The sequence below is a fragment of the Diadema antillarum genome, unplaced genomic scaffold, assembly GCF_040938485.1.
Source record: "Diadema antillarum isolate AM-2024a unplaced genomic scaffold, OU_Dant_1.0 seq00001933_RagTag, whole genome shotgun sequence".
NCBI lineage: Eukaryota > Metazoa > Echinodermata > Echinoidea > Diadematoida > Diadematidae > Diadema > Diadema antillarum.
Window position 1 is genome coordinate 240,550 of NW_027272595.1, and position 14,536 is coordinate 255,085.

A 14,536-nucleotide genomic window follows, 5' to 3' on the forward strand; every position below is an offset into this window, starting at 1 on the left:
AAACACATTTATAAAAGTAAAGCTTGATAATCCTCACAGGCTGCAGCAGAGAGCAAAGACAGGCAATATCGCGCAGCTCGCAGGGTTCGATGTGTCAAAATCGCAGAGTGCCGAGGACTTTAATGACATAATATCACTTGTCAAACAGCATTTCATACAACATGAGCAGTTCGCCGGCTGCTCAGTGTGTGATGGTTCATGGGATATCACCTTGGCACACAGGGAATGAGGGATCGATGATATAGGACCATAAAGTGCATGATTAGCACTAGGGGCACACTATGTCTTTTAGGCAATTGTGCATGTACGTTGCTTAACCGATTGCCCTCCGTACGGTACGGAGGGCAATCGGTGTGCGACATACATGTAAACCACGCATGCAACTCATATTTTCGGCGGAGATTTACTTAGTATTTGCAAACTCATTTTCAGACAGTTTTATTGTATTTGGAATGTGAGAAAGTGATTTGATATTGATGCACTTTGTACAAGTATACTTTGCTGAGCTTAAGTGTGAGATTGATGAGAGTTTACACTGTATTCCGATTGTCGCTGTGCTAGCGTACTAGAATTCCGTCCCATCATGCCTTGCGATGCAAGAACCATAAATGCACGTATTAATTTGCCCGATTGGCCCCGACCAGACGCCGCGTGAAGCACGCACTTGTGTAGGCCTACAGCAACAGGGTTGTGTGTCACACGCACATAAGCCTCGCCCACGTGGGTGGTTTGCACAATTTGTGATGAGGTCAGGATGGATGTCGGGGGCATATATATTTATATTCCGTATCCAGGCAATTACCCCGAGAGGGCAATTACCCCCCGGCTAAATACTGGTTAGTGGTAAGCTTAGAGTAACGATTAGGGTTAGGGTTAGGGTTAGGGTTAGGAGTTTGAGTTAGGGATAGGATTAGGTTCAGGATTAGGATTAGGTTCAGGATTAGGATTAGGATTAGGGCCAGGGGAAGGGTGCGGGGTAATTGCCCAGGGGGTAATTGCCCTAGACCCTTATATTCACGTATTACCACTGTTGTGGCTAGACATGTTCAGAAATGAAAGCTGTTGTATCACAAACTTACTGCGATCTTTTCCAAAGTCTGCGCCTGATCATGGCAATTTTCTGCAATGTAATATTACAAATGTAACGTTAAAGCTCGATAATCCTGCAGCGGAGAGCAAAGGCATGCGATATCACGATCGCACAGTGTTCAACGTTTCTGCTACGCAGCTCGAAGCGCAGTAAGGTGGGCTTTTTTAGGTTTAGTGACCTTATCACTTATCAAATGGCGTTCCATAACCATATAGATCTACAGCAAGACTTAAGAGAAGCTCGCCAGCTGCTCGGTGCGCGGTGGTTCATGGGATATCACACTGCCGTACAGGGAATAAGGTACCGACAATACAGGGCCATAAAGTGCACAATTGCCAACTTTTAATTTTAAAGGGACTGTACAGTTCCGCTGGTTGAGGTGAGGATTCAGCTTTTAACGTTTTGCGAGATATTCAGAAACCACTCTATAGTATGAGATGTCAAAGAGCATGCAATTCTACGGGGTATCAAAAGTTTATTTGATGAAAATCTGTTTTGAAATGGCTGAGATATCCAAAAACAAGGTGAAACAAAGAGATCCTAATAAAAGGCGTGGCCTGTCACCTTTTAATTATCACTTTTTTTGGATATCTCAGCCATTTGAAGACCAATTTTCATCAAATAAACATTGAATCCTTCTTAGAATTACATGCTCTTTCAATTCATATTTAAGAGGAGGAATGTTATAAACCTGAATAACTGAATCCCCACCTCAACCAGTAAGTACTGTACAGTCCCTTCAGACTGACTTAGATTCTTTGTGAAACAGGCCCCTGGTCCTGGTCTACCTTGTGTGACAAGTTGTGTAGAGTCTATTTTTCTACGTCTTAAACATTAACAATAACACATTGCCATTAAGTTGCGTATGCCTACATCATCATGGTGTAGAACTAGCCTGACCAGACCGCTGTGCAAAGCACAGCAGTCTGACATGTACTAGTGTTTAAACGTTGTAAACGACTGTCGCTTTTGACAGCAAGACCACAAAAAAGTCTTTTATTTTGTTTGATTTTCACAGTAATACCACCCACCTATATCGTATTTTGCTGATGGTTGAGTTGAATTTGGTGTTTTGTTGGTATCCAAACCTTATTGCTGAATTTTTCGGAGTAGATTGTGCGATGATTCACAAAATCAATGAACTACCACGAATGCTCAACCCCAGGTACCGTGGTAGCATTTTACGCACGCCCGTGCGTTTCGTGTGTTATGTCAAGCTTGTCGTCTTCTACGTACATGTATTTCCGCACATGCTGCTCTCATGATTTGACGTCACTTCCGCTCCGACTAGCTCATCCACTTCCGCTCCGACTAGCTACGTTGTAGTATAGGAGAGTGATTGCCATTCAATAACACGCAGAAGATGAGTGAAGCAATACGGACACTTACAGACCTGATTTTAAGGACGGATTTCGGTGGGTTTTTGACGTAATTAAAAAAAATATGCATACCGATTATTGAATGATTATCATAGATTACGGGGATTCCTTATATTTTAGTCTTCCACGATTAATAAAGATATTCATATCATTTATTAGTCATCAGATCTACCTTTCCCTTGTGTGCCTGCTGTATCCTGTAGTGACAAGTGTATTGCTGTATGCCTGTAATGTTATCGGTCTAGTTAATACGGCACGATACTCAGTAAGTGAAAAGACATCCTAAGATTAAGATTCCTTTGAGTAACATGGTTAGATTCTAACACGTTACTGAATTTTGTGAGAAAGACCGTACGAATGTAACTGCGGCCGGCCAGCAGCCCCATACGCATGCATATGGCCCTAAAATTATATGGGGATGACCGTCGCAGTTTATAGTACGAATGTGAATTGTGATGCACAGAAACCAACAAACGGCACAAATGGCATGTTTTTGGAACTTACGTATCACCATATCAGCTCATCCCCAGTTGCAACGCAGGAGCATGGATTGTATGATTGCACTCTCCTTAAAATTACAAACAAATAATAAATATTACAAGCTAGATCGTGACCGTATTCTCTCCACACAGCCGATGATTGTTCGCCGTACAATGTACTGTACTGCAGTGTAGATGATACGTGTGATGTATGTGCCGCCGGTCGGTCGGTGTGCGGTGTACGCTCTCGCGTCGGTGATCGTCTCGACTCCTCTCCCCTCTACTGAAAGTGTGTGTTTGTGTACGTGTAGTGTGCATATTCCATGGAGCTGACACTGCTAACACACACACAGTACGTTGTGTACAGTCTAGATGCTGGTGAACAAGAAGGCGAGGGTTGTTGTGTGTATGTATGTGTGTACTGTATACTAGTACTATGTGTGTGTTGTGTGTGCTGGGCCCCGTCTTATAAAGTACAGTACAACAATATACGTACTTCTTACCATGTACACCCGTCCACGTCTCGATCTACTGAAGATTTCAGCAACCATTGTTCAGCATGGCGTTGTGGCACTACGCAGGCCTACCTAACTGTTAACATTAACTAAGTTAGACATTCATTATCAGTTGCACACTTTCACGTTCAGCATTAAAAAAAATATATATATATATTGGTAATGTTGGTACTTCGGTATTTTCAATGTCGGATCGCTATGAAAACTCCAACCTCCTCATGCACGCCAATAGTGTCTACGATGCTAATTCTATATCTACTAAAGATTTCAGGTGCTTAAGTTTGACTCTGTCTTGAGTTCTGTTCTATTTTACTTTATACTAAATATGGCTAGTCTGAATATGGATTACCAAGGAAAGATAAAATCTCTGGCAAATATCTGGATGATGTTTAGCCTAGGGAGCGAACGTTGTGCGACTGCTGTTCTAGAAATTGGCCATTGGCCAATTACACAAATACAAAAGTAACAAATCTCGATACTGTAAAACCAGATATCAAGCATAAACAATCGATAGAACATAAGACAAGCTAACTGTAGTGTTAGATATGTAACTTGGGTGCCTAGGGCCTAGCTTGGGTGCCTTTATACGCCAAATTAAGGAGAAAAAAAAAACGTTACCATGAAATGTGGGGAACTTATTAACATTAGACCTCTATTTTACACAATGAGAATGGCCCTAGAGTGATGCTTATTGTGGACATCTAGAATCTATTTTGTATCTGGACACAGGCTTTTAAAAGTTCAAGAAAGAATGATTTTAAGATTTTTAAAAAATCCACCCAAAAGTGTGCACCAGATTGCTAAATTTTGATTATGAAAATGCAAAAGCTTCCTGGCTTTAACGAGGGAAAGGAAAACATGATCCTCCCCTTAGTTTCTTGACCTCAGTAAATTTGATATATATCTTGTAGGCGCCTGTACAGAAGGTGCTAGCGCCTCGTGGCAGACTCATTAACATTGCATTTTATTTTTAAAGGTTCTTATTTTCTCATTTTAAAAACTGCAAGTGTTCCACTAAATTGTGCAACGGATCGTTGAATTTCAATTCTAAAAAATAATGTAAAAAGCTCCCTCGCAGGTGGCCTCGTGTGCCAGGGGACAGCCCCTCCCACCTCCCCCCCCCCCCCCCCCATATTTTGCCCGTCTCCACGACAATAGGTGAAGTGGGTAATATAAAGACCCAACCCACCCCCCGCGCACTTCATTCTTACAGCGTCGCCAGATGTAATTTCTGTAACCGAAAAGGGCGAAATTTGGTCATTTTTTAAATCGTTTGGTGACAAAATTTCAGCCTGGTAACTAAATCAAAATTAGGTGATTTTTTTGGTAATTTTTTGGTGACTTTGAGACCAATGACTAACCAATCGTATTCACAATACCTAGGCCTACCTATCTATACCAGGTACGTCTATATACATATAGACCGTCCTCTAGTATAAACTGAAACGAAAATGCATTTTCAATTTGCCCAAAGGGCCAAACTTTTAGCTCCTGTATAGACCCTAAACATGTTACAGAAACATAATATGTGCGCTTTTTATCACTCAACGCACATAAACAATCATACAATAGATCTAACAAATAGACCTAGACCATAATGGTCTAGATCCATTAGATATCTAGTAGTACTAGTAGATTTCTACAAAAGGCACACATTTTGCATTTAGAATCTAGACTAAAAACTCAACTTTAGTGTGTAGACGTGTTCTAAACGTTAACGTTAGATGTTCTGTTAGATCACTATTATAAACGTTAAAGAATCTACGGCGCGTAGACTCGCGCATCGCAGAGTTTGTAAGTATTAAAAGCCGTATTAATACCCATTAGAGTTCTACCCTTGAGTTGAAGGTTTGACATTGTTTTGTATTGAAATTGAGGCCTAAATTAACTTACTAACGTGTTAGTTTCTAACTACGCTTTTCCGAATTTGGTGATTTTCTATTTTTCATAGATGCCTTGGGTTAGATGTAGAACTAGCGTTAGCTTGTTAGCACGTTATAGTTACTTAACGTTTGCGTTGGTGATTTTGCTCTGTTGGGACCTGATAACGTTAGACTTGTTAAAGAGGGATTTGGATATTGTTCGTTGGACTTGTGAAGTTTAACTAGTTAGGAGTCTACCGCTTTATGTTCTTTCTTTTTTGATGGATTTAGTTCTAACGTTAGATCTAACGGTGTTTGAATTGAACTGGAAAAAAAATAAATGAGTGAATCAAATGAGAGATCTTCAGACACTTTTTTGATACTTTGGTGGCTCTGAAAAGAGCCGTTGGCTTTGTGATCTGGGCAATCAACGTGAAGTTGTGTATTTTGTGACAGCCTTAGTGCCCTCAGAAACAGCGTGCTTGGCCAGCTCTCCAGGAAGGAGAAGGCGAACGGCCGTTTGCACCTCGCGACTGGACAGAGTGCTTCTGCGATTGTACATCGCCAAGCGAGACGCTTCAGCAGCCAGCCGTTCGAAGACGTCGTTCACGAAGCTGTTCATGATGGACATGGCCCGACTGGAAATGCCTGTGTCGGGATGAACCTGCTTCAGCACCTTGTAGATGTAGATGCCGTATGATTCACGGCGACGGCGGCGTCGCTTCACAACGGCTCGGCGACGGCCGGAGGCCTTGCCACGCTTGGCTCCTTTGCCACCCTTCTGGGGGCTGCGCTTCGTTGGGCTACGCTTTTGGGGTGAACGCTGGGAAGGCATTGCGAACAATACGTGATGATACTGATGTGATGATGAGATGTGGCGCGACAACGCGACAGCACAAGTATTTATATGAAAGTATTATGCAAATGAGGGATCGTGGTTGACGTTGTCTACACACAGACTAGCCAATCAATTTTCAGAACGACACTACTGTCAACTTGTAGCCAATCGAGGAGCATGTAGGAAAGCGCGGGATTATTCAAATTAGATAAGACACCCTTCCGTGGTCTGGAAATTATGGGCGGAGTTTACAGAACAAGACGAATCGATGAAGAGCTGCGCCTGACAGCTAGCTAGCAAGCAAGCTGTAAGAAGACACGCACCGGTGGTACATTATTATGCTTACTAGTACAGGCCCCTATAGGCTCTTTGGTTAACGGTAATCTGCTGGTTTTAAAACGCTTCTAAAGTTATAAGAAATTTAATTAAATGAAACCCTTGTTTTAATTGTTTAACTATCTACATCAAAATACTGCTATAGAAAAATTATTTAAAACAGGAGGTCTATTTCAAGTGGATAAAGCATGCACAAAACATGCACCCCGTGACCAAGTTACACACCATTATCAACATCAAAATTCAAAGAGCTCTAATAAACTGTAGGAAGGGGACACTAGACGCCCAGCCTTCCATCCACAGCCCCACGGCCCTCCCCTATTACTCAGTATGATAAAATGGGTTCAAGAATGTAGCCAAATGGAAGCGCTGAAATGAGTCACGTGTGCGTGCATTAATTTCTTAGTAAATGCACGGCCGGGGCCTGACGTACGTCACAATGTTTACACTAGCAGTGCGCACTCAATCAGTAGTTACAAGTGCGTCACGCGCTACTATACGCGCTGTCAATCCTGTAAACAACTTCTAGTTCGGGCTGCCACAACAGCCGGCGGCCTTTCTTGTGCATAACACGTGGCGTACGTATACTCTTATACGTACGTACAGTACTTATGTGCGGGATTTCCGAGTGCGACGTGCGTAAATGTTTGGGACGAACATCTTCGGACATGACTTTTGAGCGAGTGCTACATGTAGCTGACTGGTATTGACCCACAAAGGTACGTGAATAATGCTGTCAGTTTTCGACCCATTTTATAAAACAAATGATGCACAGGATTATTTCGTGGCGTTAGTGAAGGTGCGGCTCACTCTCGAGTATTGACAACGGTTGCAAACATGCACTCGGCTGCGCCTCGTGCATGTCGCACCATTGTCAATACTCTTCACTAACACATTCTATCCTGTGCATCATTTGTATACTAGTATATTCTGGCTACGCCGTTGACACAAAGTCATTGCAATTCAGCCATTCGGCTGCGAAGTTTGATGATCAATAAACAGGCCCGTAACGAGGGGGGGGGGGGGGGGGGGGGGGGAAAGGGTTCAAACGAACCCCTCCTTCCCCCCCCCCCCCCCGCGCGCTAGCGAGCAGGGTCCGCTTGAACACAAAAAGTGAAAACTTCTTCCCAAAGCTCCAAATACGACAGAAGAATGATTTTTAAATCAACCAAAATAAAACAAAAATAAAAAGCCAGTATGACCCAAGCTCGACTCGACTAACGTCTCTTGCGCTTCCCCATATTCACTGCCACAAAAGCCCTTTTTACACTTGTGTTTCTTAACCCCGGACTTTCTCTGACCCAGGACTATCGTTAGTCCCGTACCAATTTTTTCAGCTTTTACACTCGCCAATTAGTCCCGTACTATCTCTTGTCCGGGGCTAAGGAGAAAATTTACCTTTTTACACTCGTATTTCTTAGCCCCGGACTTTCCAAACCACATGAATGTTCATGATTACGCTGTGTACTGTACACGTACACGCACGCACCGGCAGCACTTGATTAACTCATTTCTGATTGGTCAGTGAGGGTCGGACTTCGTCTCCGTCGCTTAGCCCAGATTATTTTTTCGTTCTGTTTACACTCACTTGCTTGGCACCGCAATTGCGGTGCTCACCCTGCTATTTTGCAGGGCCAGATAGTACGGGATTATCGGTGGGGCTAGCCCACTTTGGCAAGAACGAGTGTAAACAGAAAGTGGGCTAAGGATAGTCCCGTACCAACGGTGGGGCTAAGGCCCCCCTTAGCCCCACCGTTGGTACGGGACTAAGCAAAAATTTACAAGTGTAAAAAGCCCTAAAGTGATCAACCTGGAAGAGGTGGTTGATATCTTAAGCAACACAAATCCAAGAAGGATGATGCTGAACTTGGTATAGATAACAAGTATAAGAACAAGGGGGGGGGTAGGGGTGGCACTTGCCCCCCCCCCCCCCAAAAAAAAAATAAAGTGACGGGTGCTCAAACTATAATTAAGGGTGTATGACAGACCCTGTATAGGTATACATAAATTTTTAAACGCGAGTGTTCAAATCCCTGCACACAAATACACGTCACATTTACATTTTGTATAAAATGTAAACTTTGTAAGTGATCGAAGCCGATATCAACATTGTCAGGGGCGCTGGTGGGGGGGGGGGGGGGGGGATAATATCATTTTGTCCACCCCCCCCCCCCCCCACTAATTCCCGAGATGTGTGGAAATAGGGCTTACCCCCTCCCCCACCTTTCTCCCCTTTCCCCCACTCTTCTCCTGCGGAGGCCTCCACACTCCATAAATTTCCAGATGTGACCCAAAGTGTGCGCCAGCTCGTTGAATTTCAGTTCTAATGAAATGCAACTAAGTTCCATTCGCATATGTATGTGAGAGGTATCCCCTCTCACGGATCCCATTGCTCGGTCCCCATAGTCCTGGTAGACTAAGACATGGGAAATGACAATTCTCTGAATATTCCACAAAAAGCAGAGGCGGATCCAGGAATTCCGTGAAGCGGAGGCACTTTAAAATAAGGGGGCGTACGCCCCCGCCCCGCATTTTCCTTTTTATTTCTTTTGCTTTAACAAAAAAAAAAAAAAAATAGAATTATCACTGAAGGCGATTACTAGTAATACCCCCGCCCCTAGTGTTGCTTCATAGTATGTGATGTCAAGGGCAATGACGTTAATACCAAGTTAGTGCACTTGTCGAATTGGAAACAGAATAATTTTAGTTTACTGTACAATTACACAGTTGACACTGAGTGTAAAACTTACAGCAAATGGAAACATGCTTTCCCCCAGCATCTTTAAAGACCATCATACACACCAAATTTGACCTTCATAGCTTGAATTGTTTATATTGTTACAAAAATGAGTGGTTACCATGGCAACACATTTTCCTTAAACTAACACATTGGTGTCTTGCAAAAATTGCAAAATCATGATACATGCTAAATTTAACTTTAATTGCTTGAATGATGGAAAAGTTATTCCGCGATATGTAAGGTTTTGGTGAAATTGTGGTTACCATGGCAATGGTTTGTGTGACAAACACAAAAATTATGTGTTCCACATCTATACATCACGGCCATAATTCCTACCAAATTTGGTTTCAATTGCTTGAAAACTGGAAGAAGTTCACTCCACAGGATTTGAAAAAAAAAAACACATGCTGTTACCATGGCAATGCATTGTCCGATACAAATACAAAGGACATTTTGCAAAACTACACTTAAAGAGCATCATACACACCAAACTTCACCTTCATAGATTAAATGGTTCAATTTGATTTTAAAAAAATGAGTGGTTACCATGGCAACACATTTTTCTTATATTACTATAACACATTGGTGTCTTGCATAACTACACCTCCCGATCATCATACATACTAAATTTGAATGATGTGGAAGTTATTCAATCAAAAGGTTTTGGCAAAATTGTGGTTACCATGGCAACGCTTTGTCCGACAAACACAAAAATTATGCGTTCCACATCTATGCCTCAAGGCCATAATGCCTACCAAATTTGATTTCAATTGCTTCAAAACTGTAGAAGTTGTTTACTCCACAAGATTTCGAAGAAAACATGCGGTTACCATGGCAACGCTTTGTCAAGTACAAACCAAAAGAGTGTCCTGCATAACTACACCTATAGATCATCATAGATACCAATTTTGAAATTGATTGCTTAAATACTATATGGAAGTTATTCAATCCACAAGATTTTGGTAAAATTATGGTTACCATGCCAACGCATTGTCCGACAAACACACAAAAAAAAACATGTCTTGCAAATCTATACCTCAATATCATCATTTACGCTAAGTTCCATTTAAATTGCTTGAAAACTGTAGGAGTTCGCGACGCAAGATTTTGCAACAGACCGACCGACCGACCGACCGACCGCCCGACCAACATCACGGTGATTCCTATAAACCCCTTTCACACTACGTGTGGCGGGGGGGTTGGTATAAAAAATAAATAGATAAAGAGGTTGTTGTTGTTGTTGTTGTCGTCGTTGTTATAATTTTTGGCGTTGCATTCAAAACTCGAATATTTCACGCCAAACAATTTACTGTTTTATTTTTAGACACCACTTTGTATTTTTTATCACATGTTGTCATAAACAAAATATTTTTCAAAAAATATATGAAATAAACATAAAAAACTGTCCTTTGCACTGGTCCACTCAACCTGCCAACCGCTGTCTAATGGTATAATCTTGCCAACCCAGCTATGTACATCTAGCAGGCTTCTCAGCACAAAGGCCTAGGCCACTCATACACGGAGAGCAGGCGGGGGTGCAAAGATATCAGAAATTTGTAAAAACAATTTGAATAATAATCAATTTCTCATACTGTAAGCACTTTAGTGAGTTTAGCAAGAGCGTTAGTGTGCTATAAATACAGCAACAAAGACAAACCTAAAAAACTATACATAATATGTGAGAAGCAAAAAGACACAGATAAAGACATAGATAAAGAGGGGGCGCCAGTGCCGTATATAAAGAGAGTCTGGCCAACTCGATTTTCGGCTTATGAGTTTTGAAGCCTGTGATTGGTCAAAAGTGGTCCCGTGATCTTTGCGGAGCCATATAGTACCTCACGGAGCACGCGAACGATTTGCGAAGGACGCGAATGGCAAAATCCAACATTCGGAAAAGTTTTTCTCCGAATGTGTTCCGACAATGAAGCTGAAAACCATTCTTGCGCAATTTGTGCGAAGTTCTCACGACGTATGTGCGAATGTCGTGTGTACCAATGCTAAAGTACAGCATGTATGGGATTGTTATCATTCTAGAGCCAGGCTGACACTTGCACGACTTTTGGCCACGATTTTGTCGTGGCAAGTCGTGACCCAAATTTTGAACATTTCAAAATTCTCGTCCCGACATGGCACGCAGGTCACGACGGGTCTACGCACACTTCACGCCAGTTTACGACTAGTTTGCGCACTGGCACGATTCGAATCGTGCCAATGCGTGCCGCAGAATCGTGCAAGTGTCAGCCTGGCTTTACGTACACGAAGAACGCGCGACGGAAATGCATACAACGCAATTTTTGTTTTTTTCAATAATCATGGGAGAAATGTTTCCAAAAGGGGAGATGATAGCTGTCTTGAGTTGAATTTTTTCTCTTTCCTGTATTTCTCCTTTCTTTTCCTTTCATTTCTCTGTTGTGTGTATGCCTACAGTTTTGTCTGTTTTTTTTTTCAGAGGAATTATCTCCACTAGTAAATCATTAGATTTTTTGCAGTTTCTCCCACACATACTTTCTAGTTTCAAATGTAATTTTGGCATACTTTGGCATAGAATCATTTTAAATGTATTCTGTGATTTATTGTATATCAAACATTTGGTTCTCTTTGCTGGTCTTTTTTTTTTTTGTCAATAGTTGTTTGATGTGTGGATGTATGCGACAGTACAATTTTGGTTTGTAGTAAACGCAGATGGAGGGGCAAATATATCATTTTGCCCGAGACGAGAAGATTTTCTTGCATTTTTGCCAGAAAAAATAAAAACCCCATCAAAACATTGGAAGGGCAAGCATATTATAATTTTGCCCCCCCCCCCCCCACCCATAATTAACAATTGGTGAGATGAGAAGATTTTCTTGCTTTTTGACAGAAAAAAAAAGGTTGCCTCCATAAAATGTTACAGGGGCAAGCGCACCATATCTGCCCCACCCTATACAATATACATAATAATTCCCGAGACGAAAATATTTTCTTGCTTTTTTTGTAAGAGATCTGTCCAAATTATTTCACCCAAAGTGAGCGCAAGATGGCAGTTTGCTGAATTTCAATTCTAAAAAAGCAAAGTCTCTCTCGTGTGGGACGGGGATACCTCTTCCCACGCCTTCCCCCGTTCTGTCTATTTTCCATTGACCTAATACACCTATTTTGTATATATGATTGACAGATTTACAAATGTTTCATCGAAAGTGTGCATGCACCAAATATGTCACTTTATATTATATACTTAATAAAAAAATGCACAATTTCTGTCGTGGGGGAGGGGATATTATCTCCTTTCAATCAACAATTAGCCCTTTCCCAATGGCGTAATAGCCAAGGGAGGGGGGCGATGGGGCAGGCGTTCCCCCCCCCCCCAAGATTTTGACCTGGGATTTGGAAGGCGGAAAAAATATAATCGAATATGGGAGAGGTATCTTACCACCCTCCCATTGCCTTGTCCCTTCTATAGACTTAGTACACTTTGGGAAATGCCAATTTCCGGATTTTCCACAAAAAGTGTGCTCAAGTTCAGATCGCTTTATTTCAATTATAAAAACTCAAAAGCTCCGTCGAGCCGGAGGGGGTATCCCCCTCCCATATCCTCCCCCTTATAGCTCTACCTCACTATGATGCACACTTGGAATAAGAGCCATTAATATATCACCGAAAAAAAACCCCTATATCGTTTTTAGGAGGGGCTGCAAAAAAAAAATTCAAGTAGAGTTGTATTGCACCAAAATTTTGCACCAGATCGCTGAAATTGAGGTCTGAAAATACAAAATCATCTTCGTTTGAGAGGAGAAAAGCCCCTTTTATAATGACACCCCCGTGTGCATGTTTTTTTTTCCGTTTGATTGCTTAACAGACAGCGTTCATAATCAGTGAAAGAATATTAATACAAGAAGTTTATCTAGATTACACCATTTTATAGGTAAATTGTTTAATAATGATTTACATCAAAATGTACTGCTGCCTTATCCAGGGGGACTGTTTCAAGTCGATAAAACACGCAAAATCCTGCATCAAATTGCACTACTTACAACATCAACATGCAAAAAGTTCTCACCGTGATGGGAGGGGGACAACCCCCTCCCACATCCTAAACCCTCGCTCGCTCACCTTGCTCGAGCTCGGTCGCGTTCATGTCATCAGTGTAAGAATTAATACAAGAAATTTATTTAAATGATACCATTCTATAGCCAAATTGTTCATTAACAATCAACATCAAAATGTATACCTAAGTGACTGTCAAGTCGATAAAACACGCAAAAACCTGCATCAAATTGCACCATTTACAACATCAAAATGCAAAAAGTTCTCACCGTGGGAGAGGGACACCCCCTCCCACATACCCTCCCCCTTGCTCACTCCGCTGGCTCTTGTTTGATTTACATCAAAATGTACTGCTGCCTTATCCAGGGGGACTGTTTCAAGTCGATAAAACAAGCAAAAACATGCACCAAATTGCACCATCTACAACGTCAAATTGCAATTTCAGTTCTCACCGTGCTTATAGGGGGAACGACCCCCTCCCACACCCTCCCCTCGCTCGCTCCGCTTGCTCAGACTATTATAGGTCGCGTTCATGACATTGGTGTAAGAATTAATACAAGAAGTTTATTTAAAGGGACATTCCAGACGATTTTCATAATTTCACATGATGTAGTACATATGTTAGATGACAACTCCATAGATTTGTGGAATTTATTGTGGTTCTTGAGCAAAGAAACAATACTTTGAAAAACCTTAAACAAATTACACTGAACAAGGATGATGACATGATAGGAGGTTCACATTATTTCAGAAATGTAGCAGTGTAATTCCATTACAATACGGCTTGCTTGCGAGTTCACCTGTGTATAATCTTTGCATGCCTTCTTCTTTTGTTCTGCTTCCTTGAGCCCCAACTCATCCCCAATGCATTCTTTTGGTGACTCTGCCATGTCATCAACTTTGTTCATTGCAATTTGTTCTAAACTTTGAAATTTTCTTATTCTTCATCCCAATCATCATAAATTCTGAAACTCTGTCCTTAGAATAACTAATTTACAGTTGTTCAATGTAAAAATCTGAAAATCAAAGGGAGGTCTCCTTTAAGTGATTTCATTGACAGGCACATTGTTCAATAACAATTTACATCAAAATGTAACTGCTACCTTCAAGTGGGACTGTTGCAAGTCGATAAAACACGAAAAACCTGCATCAAATTGCACATAATTATTTACAACATCAAAATGAAAAAAAAAAAGTTTCACCCTCCCCTCTCGCTCCCTCCGCTCGCTCTTGTTTGGTCGCGTTCATGATATTCAGTGTTAATATTAAAACAG

The 14,536-nt window shown here is 41.6% G+C and overlaps 2 protein-coding genes across 2 annotated transcripts in view; both read right to left on the reverse strand.

Annotated features, from left to right (window-relative positions):
• LOC139713256 (protein unc-79 homolog) overlaps nucleotides 1-3,107 on the reverse strand; it is a 55,141-nt gene extending 52,034 nt beyond the window's left edge. Inside the window, 1 exon segment of the mRNA XM_071625001.1 lies at nucleotides 2,974-3,107. The gene's annotated coding sequence lies outside the window, so the exon portion shown is untranslated.
• Nucleotides 3,108-5,752: 2,645 nt separating this feature from the next.
• Nucleotides 5,753-6,160, reverse strand: LOC139713255 (histone H2B.1, sperm). Its single transcript, XM_071625000.1, has one exon. It carries the CDS (start codon nucleotides 6,158-6,160, stop codon nucleotides 5,753-5,755), a length of 408 nt encoding a protein of 135 aa, XP_071481101.1.
• Nucleotides 6,161-14,536: the final 8,376 nt, after the last annotated feature.

Coding starts and splice junctions, on each gene's coding strand:
- LOC139713255 (XM_071625000.1), bottom strand. CDS start 6,160: ATGCCTTCCCAGCGTTCACCCCAAAAGCGTAGCCCAACGAAGCGCAGC.